Here is a 9,238-nt window from a genome sequence, read left to right on the forward strand (position 1 = left end):
CTTGCAAGTCCAGTTAAGTTTTCTTGAATATAACAAATAAAACATCACAGTACTAGAGAAGCAGTTTGTTTGAGGAAGTACATGAAAGCGGTACCAACTAACTCCAGGGTGGGGCTGACTTCGAGTCAGGGCCCCCCGGGCGTCTTGCAGATTGCAACCTGTCCCAAAGGTCATGTACGGCAAATTATAACCCGCAGATAGCTATTTTCCAGAGCTGCAATAAATTCATTTGCGATAGCACCTCAGCGACAGCACGAAGCCTCAACAGGACACCTGAGTCGCTCGCACTAAACTGCTTTGTATTGCCATGTCACAAGCTGCTGGCGCGCCACTCCGAAATGCCTTTGAAGTTTTAATGAATCGTTGCCATGAGAAGCCTACAATCTCAAGACAGCACCCTCGGAGCAAATCGAAGCCGGCCTCGGTTAAGTCGCAGTCCTCACCCAGTTCGCTTGCGTCGTCAGTATTGGATTTAAAAACGTCTCATGACGTGAAGCAAACATTCGCTGCGCAATTGGACAAATCCTCCCCTGCTGTGAAACCAGTGACCAGCAGCCATCAGCAGGTTAACGAAAATATGGCACGAGCGCAGCCAATGACTGGCATAGGAAATGAGGCGCGTGAGAGAGGCCCTGACTTATCGTCCCACCCTGCGGAAGTGCCGTGCACTACGGGCCGGACCGCACCTGAGGGACCTCAGCAAAAACGGGCACGGCTGATGGCGCCCTTTCACCGCCCTTCAGCAAGGACGCCCTCTCGCCAAGTGGGTCCAGGGAATGTTACCGGTGCGGGTGCCAGGCCCGCCGTGCCTTTTCAGTCGGCGTCTACGGCGTTGTACCTAGGGGTCGACAGGCGCGCTCCAGAGGAGCCTGGGAAAAAGAAAACATGTAATCGGGTCACCTGTGCCGTGCGGCCGTGACAGCGGCCGCGACCACGCGGATAATGCCTCTCGAAACCACCCGGTACATAGCATCGTGGCGGCGTTTGCAACATGGTTTCCTGCGCTTCATGAAATCACCCCTCGGCTTCGCATGTGTGGACATTTCCTCCGTGGTATTTACTCCATGGTATTAAGTCCTTGCAAATTAGCACCGCGACCGCCTCCCCATACACCACCATCGCCACCACAACGCCACCATACACCTTTCGGTGCCCGCGCAAGTTGGCCGTCGGGCCGGGGCAGCGGCGGGTCGGTACCCAAGGCCGACGAGCACCTCTCCTGCTGCTTTCCCATGGCTCCGACCTCGTGCTCTTTCAATGCTCCGAAACTCCACCGCCCCGGTTACTGCAATCGCACATAATGACCCCGGCGCTTCCCAGCCTCGGCCTCCCTTTTCCGCATACAGCCGTTCGTTCCGGCCAGCTGCACAGTTCACCTGTAAAATGAAACCTACTGCCCCCATCCTTGTACGTGCCTGGCTGTGATGTGAAGGGGTCCACACACACTTTCCCCCTCCCGCCGTTCCCCCCTTCCCATTCCACCGTCCCCTGCCGGCCCCCATCACCTCCCCTGCCAGGTACACGACTTGTTCTTGGTGCTAGATCTGGAAGCCACCTGTACAAAGGTACACGAGACAAATGGTTGTAGCTCTGTCCAGGGGTTTCCAGTGGACATGGAGGACCGACCGTTGGGATCACTGCACGGTCCGAGTAGAGGCGCAAGGGGCAAGAGTGCACACCGTTTTGGGCACCGCCTTCCGGCTGCCGGACCCTCTGGCTGAGCTCCGTCATCCACCATTTGGGAACATGGCCACCATGTCTGAGCCATTATATTGTAATCTCGATTTTCGTCCCCCCTCTGGATCCCCGCTCCTGCATGTGCCATCCATCCGCACATATACGATTACGAAACTCACACATTGTAAATGCACCCCTCTCCCACCTTCACCTGCGCCATGTACTTGCCCGCCGTGCATCCCCCGCCGCGCAACTACGCCGCCAACGAAACAGTGTCGCAGCCTCTACCCCATCGAGATTATCGAGGTCAGCGCGCTGCTCCTGGACGCGCACAGTCTGGCCACACTGGGGGAGTTTCAGTCGCACGTAAGGCCCACGGAGCACCCCCTGCTGGATCCCTTCTGTGTGGAGCTGACGGGCATCGAGCAGGAGCAGGTCGGGGGGGAAACACACGGGGGGGGGTAACTGTGGAAAGAGGGAAGGGGTGAGGGTGGGGAGTTGCAGGATGCTGGTGAGGTGGGCGGGCGGGTGATTGGATTTGAATGGGTGACGTGGAGAATGCAATGGTACGTTTTTTCATGATGACGAGGACGCGTATGTGCGCGTGTGTGTTCATGCCATCTAATGTGACAAGTATTGCGTACGGCAGGTGGATACGGCACCTCTGCTGGGGGATGTGCTGCTCAGGTTCCAGCAGTGGCTGGAGGGGCTGGGGGCTTTTGGGGGGGCCAAGTCGCTACTGCCCGTCACGTGGACAGACTGGGACCTTAAGGTGAGAGCCGTCGTAATGTTACCATTACCCGGTACTAGCTTGACATGACTGTTAAGTCCACCTTCCCATTATCATATGCCACGTTACACACGACCCTGGGGCCCTCGGATCGCACTGGGCGGTTTGCAGGTAGGGGGTACGCAACCCCACGACCATGTAACACACGCGCGCGCGCGTGTGTGTGCGTGTGTGTATTTGTTACATGTTGATCTGGGCCTGACACTGGCCAGGAGCACCTATCCGTACACCAACGGGAACGACCCCCGAAGCACTCTCCTCCTTGTGGGGGGATAGTGGCATGAGAGAAAAAATGTGTGTGTGTGTGTGTCTCTGTCGTCGACCACCCAGCGTCCGCCACTGCCTCCCCACTTCACCGCGACCCTAGATATGTCTGGAGACGGAGTGCGGGTGGCGCCAGCTGCCGCGACCGCCGTACCTGCGCCGCTGGTGCAACCTGAAGCGAGTGTACGGCGCCCGCTACCGCCGCGCCAGTAGTCTGCAAAAGTGCGTCGAGGCGCTGGGTACGTGGGGAGCGTGGGGGGTGTTAATGCGAGATGGCGGTGGTGGGCGGGTCTCTAGTATGTATGTGCGTGCAACCCCCAGGTCTCCCCGGGGTGGCACGTGTGTTTTTCTTATGGCTTCCGGAGCCGCGATAAGGGAAGTGCTAATCGTGGTTTACGATTAACTTCATACCGAAGCGCGAGCTCCGAATAGTCACCAGCGACGTGTTAGGATTTTCCGATGTTAATTGAGCATAAAGCACCCCCTCTATTGAAATTCTAAGTAAGTGTTGGCTGGAGGAGTGATGCCTGCCAATGCCAGCAGTCGGAATGGGCGGCGATGTGAAACAAGAACATCAAGAGATGTCGGCAGAGCTGCAGCAGCAGCAGCAGCAGCAGCAGGAAGTAGCAGACTTTAGCAGTACCTAGCAAGGATAGCTGATCACGCGCCAAGGCACTGTGTATGGGCACTGTATGTTGTTACAGAGTGGTTAACTTCGCCAGCGGCCCCTTTCCCGGGCAGTCCCTGCTCTCCCCTGCTAGAGGGGCACCCTAATCCGTCACCCCATCCGACTTCAGAATGTATTCGTTGGGTTCGGCAACTCACCACCAGCATCCAACCAAATCCAGCGGATCAACGGCGCATCAACTTAGTTCCTGGTTAGCTCGCAAGATGATTTTATCACGTCCTACATCATCCATATGATGAGGGGCCACCACCCATTTCATCACTCCTCAAACACCCGAGGAGCCGGCAGGCGGATATGAACCCGGGTGGGCCGGGAGCAGAAGTCAGGCCTTAACCTCTGCCAGCCGCCTGCCTGTATGTATGTATGTGCGGCGTGAGGGCGCATACTTGCTAACCTGGCCTGTAATTGGTCAAGTGGTACAATCCGTCGTCCGGTACTCGTGTACTCGTGTGATTTCCTTTCCCGCGTATTGTGGCAGCGAGTGCAACCCACCACCACCACCACCACCCTGGGTGGCGACATGGTGGTGCTGCCGCCCCCGCTGCCCCCGCCGGCTGGCTCCTGGTGACGACACGTTTACTAAACCTGGCTACCACCGCCACCACCACCACCGGGGGCGGGGGGCCCGGGGGCGGGGGTGTGAATCCGGTTTGTCGCCTCGCAGGCCTTCGCTGGCAGGGCCGGGCTCATAACGGTTTGGACGACTCGCGCAACACGGCGATGTTGGCAGTCAGGATGGTGCGAGATGGCTGCGTGCTGACAGTCACGGACTCGTTCAAGGACACGGTGCCAAGCACGGACCAGCCGCTAGCCGCCACCGCCACCGCCACCGCCACCGCCACTGCCACTGCCACCGCCTCCACCACCACGTCGCCGGAAGCAAGAGCGCCGTGTACTGGGCTGTATCGGCCGGAGGAGGAGGAGGAGGAGGAGGATGCGCCTCCAGGAGACGGTCTGGCGGCGGTACGCAGCGGAGAGATGGAGCCGGGGACGCCCCTGTCCGCGGGAGTTGTAAGGAGTAGCAGCGGCGGCGGTGGCGGCAGCCGGGCGTTGCGACAGACAGTGCTGAAGCTCAGTACGGGTTCCGTGGCGCGGGCGGATGTACAGCTGTACGACAGCGCGGGCCGTTGGCTAGGCAAATGCAAGTGCGGCGTGGCGGCGCACTTTCGTACCACCAAGAAGCCGGGAGCCAATCTGGCCAGGTGGGGTTGGGGAGGGTGGGTGGGTGTTGTTCGCCTGCGGAGGGAAAAGGAGGGCCTGACAGTGCGTTTTGCCGCGAGCTGCGCGGCCGGCCGCAGGAGTGCGCACTCCCCCACCACCGTCAGCGTCAGCGTCCTCCGCTCTCGGCTATCACCCACCGGCCGACACCCTGCCACCCACGTCACCTTCCCTCTCCCTCCTCTTCTTCGGTCGTCCGTTTGGCGGCTTCGTCAGCTGCTTGAAATCCGTTGCTGGGCCACCTGTGCATGAGCCCACTCGCACCCCGCGGCCCCACAGGGCCCGATGTCGATCAGATCACACAGCGCCCTCCAAGAGCATTCACTCCTGCTCCCGTCCATTCCCTCCCCCTTTTTCCCTTTCCTCACCCCGCCAGCTCCAACCCTCCTACCATATTCTTCATCTTTCGTTTACAGACCTTCCTCTCCCCCCCCCTCGCCCGGCCCCACCGTGGCTAGGCAGTTCTACAGCTGCGGCCGGTGGTCCATTTCCGACCGTTCCAAGCAATGCAGCTTCTTCGCCTGGGCGGACCAGCTGCACATTGCGCCCGGGGTGGTGGCGGCAAGGACACCAACGACACCAGCGGCAGCTGCGGGCGGCGGGTCGGGGTTGGGCTCCGTGGCAGCGGCTCAGCCGCGCCGCCAAGGGGGGTCCAAGCGCGGGGCAACGGAGTCCCAGTAGGGTTGCAGCGTTCTAACTCCCATCGGCCGTAGGCGGGGCCACATAGCAACGCATCGCCATCTGACATACGTACAATCCGACTTGGGAAGCTGACGGACGAATCGGCGCATTCGCCCTTCAATTCCCCTGTTGTTATTTCCTGTCCGGGGGTGCTGCTGCTGTGCGGTACAACGATGAGTGGGCGGACCGTATGGGGGCGGGTTTGGAGGATTTGCTGCTACCGGTCTGCTGCGGAAGTTTCAAAAGTCTGACGTCCGGAGGACCTCCTTGATTGTGAATGTGTCTGTAGGGTTAGGAATCATTTGGATGCAAGGAACGCAGAAATTCACGTCCGGCGTTGTATGTGTATATATATATATATATATGTGTGTGTGTGTGTGAGAGGGGGGGCGTTTGGTTGGAGGAAGTTGCAGGGAAACACCACACCTCAGTGTATAGCTGCGCGCTCAGTGCATTCCTGTATGCACGTGTGTTTGGTGCCCGTGCCGCTGGAAGGTGGCATGAAAAGCCCGGCCCCACGCCCCACCCTCGCACATGAACACAACTCAGAGCGATTAGATTACATGACCGGGCCCACACCCACAATCAGAGGCTTCCTTCACTTCGAGCGGGAGGACGGGGAACCCTCTGTGGGGGTACACGCCAGCACACACCCTCACCGTACATGTCAAACACCTCCCGACACAGCGGCACGAACTGCCCAAAAGCACACCTCCGAGCCTGCCGCCAGGCGCCCATCAACCCCCATCACGGCGCGCCACACAGCTTTGCAAACAAGGCTCCCCGCATCACGAGCAGCTGATGGTCAGCCGGCCAGCACCCTCACCTCCCACCTCCACGTCGCCCGCCGATGGGAGGAGGCTCGTCGCGGCGCCGCGCCCCGCCGCCCCGCCGGTCCCCCAGTCCCTCCTCTCCCTCGCGACCAACACGCCGCGGCCCCGTCCGCTCACCATAACCACCTGCACCATCCCTGTACTCATCATCATTATCATCATCATCAGTATCCAGCCAACGGCTCTGTCGCTCCCTTCCCCGCTGCCCCTCGCCGATCGGGGCCTCGTACCGCCTCCCAATCGCCCGAGTACCCCCCCGGCCGCCAAACACACCGCCATCGTCGTACTCCTTCTCCTCCTCCCCCCCATCACCGCCCGCACCGCCCCCTCCCACTCGGCCCTGGCGGCCCCCACCCAGCAGCTTCCTACGGCCCCCGACACGACCAAAGCTTTCTGCCTCGCCCTCGTCGCCGTCCTCATCCAACCACCCCACGCGGGACCCGCTCCGGGTGGAGCTGCTACCTCCTCGACCACCGCCACCAGTACCGCCGGTGGGCGTGCCGCCGCCACGCCGCCGGCCAGTGTCCAGATGGGAGCCTTCCTCGTCATCAACGCGGCCGTCGTCACGGCGGCGACTGCGGCCACCGCGGCGCCGATGCTCCGCCCCCGACGCCTCCCACTCCTCAAAATCCAGGTCCCCCAGGTCATCATCTTTCTTGGCGCCGCCGCCGGCGGCGGCTGCGGCGGCCTGGCGACCGAACCGCGGGTCGTTACGGCCCCTGCCGCCCCGCCACCCTTCACCGCTGTCCGGGTCGTTGCCCAAACGGCCGCCGCGGCCACCGCCCCTCCTCCACCCTCCGGCTCCTTCCTCGTTGCCACTTTGGCGGTGTTGGTGGTTTTCAGGTGGGTAGAACTCCTTCATGGAGCGGCGGTAGGCCGGGGAGGATCGGGCCTGAGGGGCGGGTGGGCGGGTGCGGGAGGCAATCAGAGAGATCTCCGGTGCGGCCCCAGAGACACCTCCCGGTGTGCGGAACTGCGGAACTGTGCCGCTTCCAGAGTGTGTGTGTATGTATGATGTGTTGTGTGGGACAGGGGGGTCATATCTTCACCCTGCGGCCGCTACCCGGCAGACCCTCTGCCTCCCCCCGCGGGTATTTCGGGGCACCCTCATCCAGTCACCCAAGTCAACTTCTCAGTGGATCGCTCAGGTTCAGCACCCACCGCCGGCATTCAACGGAATCTGCTGGGTCGACGGCGGCTCAACTCCATTCCTGGTCAGCTCGCAAGTTAACTTTTATCCCAGATCACCACCGTCCATCGACTAGGGCCCCTTTACCTTCCACCATCGGAAAGATTTTCGACCCTGACAGGTCTCGATCCCGGAACCTCCGGCGGCATCGATGTGTGCTTTACCAACAATGCCGAACTTAGTATGGTGTGTGCGTGTGTGTGTGTGTGTGTGTGTGTGTGCTTTCACTGGACGGCCTCTCGCCCTTCCCCTCTCGCCCTTCCCCCGGAACTCACCTCCGCGGTGTACGGACCGCCCTCGTCATCGTCAACGTCCAACAACTGCTGGTTCTCATCATCCTCATCGCCGTCACCACCCTCTGCAGACCCAGCCCTCCGCCGCAGACCCGGGCGGCCCCGCGACGTCTCCGCCGCCCGCCGCCGTGCGCCGCCGCCGCCGCCGCCGGGGGGAAGAGGCCCTGCGGTGCGAGGAGGCGGCCCAGTGGGAGGTGGTGGTAGGGGGAGGAGGGGGAGGAGGGGGAGGAAGCGTAAAATGTCAAGAAAAAGGAGAAGGACAAGTCCGCGGGAGCAGGAAGGCAGGAAGTGCACTTCCTGGACAAAGTCTTGGTGGAGGAAGGAAAGAGTTTACCTGCATATGTGCAGTCGGAGCTGAAGGACGCATGTGCGCTGTTGTTGTTATTGTTGTTGTGGCCGTGTGCGCAGTCGCTGGCATGAAGAAGATTCGATGCCGACCGCAACCCCGCGCAGCCGCACACCAATCCTCCGCCTGGCACGTCTACATGGTACCCCGGGAGCCTCCGGACCTCCTCCCCCCACCCCGCCGGGGAGCGACCGCCAGCACACACTCACTGGCATACAGGCGCCGCCGCCGCTCCTCCTCGTCCTCCTCCTCCCCGCCATCGGGCGCGAGCTGCAGAGGCATCCTACGGCTCCTCGCAGCCCGCGCACCGCCGGAGCCGGAGCTGCCGGAGGCTGCCGCCGCCGCCGCCGCCGCCGCGCTCTTTGCTGCCGCAACAACGTCCGACGCCGCCGCGGCCGCTGCAGCCTGTGCATTGTAGAGCGCATCGGCGTCAGCGGCGGCTGTGGCGGCGCGCGGCCGCCGCCGTGGCGGTCTATCGCCGTACATCTCCGCAATTTCTTGAGGCGTCACGACGCTGTTTCCTGTCTTACTGGCGGGGGCCGCACACCTGGGGGTGCGGTGCGGTGGGGTGGGGGGCTCGGGATGAAATATCCCACACGACACAAGCACACAGGCCCCCTGGGTGAGGCCCCCTTTCCCTAGCCTGTGCACCCCCCTCCTTCCGCATCCTCCACACGCGAGCTCACGGACACAACGCCCCCTGCCCCACCCGACTCCGGAATCCCGTCGCGGGCCCCTGGCCCCCACCGTCCTGTAGCCCCCAACTCTCCTCAAACCCCCGAAACCCACCCCACCCTATGCAAACCCCCCCGGCCGGGTCGGGTTGGGCAGCTGGTATCCATTTTACTTTGCAGATGTAATAACATAACAGAAAATTGAAAATGAAAGTAGTAATTTTCCTCCTCCTGTTCCCCCCCCTGCCCCCCCCACCTGAAACACTTGGGTCGGTCTCTCCAGTTATCTGCACCGCACGTGGCACAGAACCAATCCCCCGCCTCCAGTACGACACCTCGCTTCACTGCTTCACGTAGCCGTATCCGGTGACTGCATGTGGACGTACATACATACATACATACATACACACACAGCAGGGAAGAGAGGTCTCGGGGTGCGTGAGGGGGCTCTAAGGGTCTCTCTTACGGGATTGCAATTCTGGATCCCGCTGAGCCCACTTCATCTCGCCCCCCCTTACCTTTCCCCCCCCCTTACCTTCCCCCCCCCCTACCCCCCCCCCACCCCCGCCTCACGCAAACCCACAC

The 9,238-nt window shown here is 61.7% G+C and overlaps 1 protein-coding gene across 1 annotated transcript; it reads left to right on the forward strand.

Annotated features, from left to right (window-relative positions):
* Positions 1-1,523: 1,523 nt before the first annotated feature.
* Positions 1,524-4,223, forward strand: VOLCADRAFT_44726 (uncharacterized protein; the record flags this gene model as incomplete). Its single annotated transcript, XM_002953874.1, has 5 exons — positions 1,524-1,565; positions 1,951-2,112; positions 2,327-2,449; positions 2,835-2,970; positions 4,084-4,223. Coding segments are annotated over 5 exons (603 nt in total), but the record flags the coding sequence as incomplete, so codon positions are not given.
* Positions 4,224-9,238: the final 5,015 nt, after the last annotated feature.

The sequence above is a fragment of the Volvox carteri genome (genome assembly GCF_000143455.1).
Source record: "Volvox carteri f. nagariensis unplaced genomic scaffold VOLCAscaffold_39, whole genome shotgun sequence".
NCBI classification, from domain to species: domain Eukaryota; kingdom Viridiplantae; phylum Chlorophyta; class Chlorophyceae; order Chlamydomonadales; family Volvocaceae; genus Volvox; species Volvox carteri.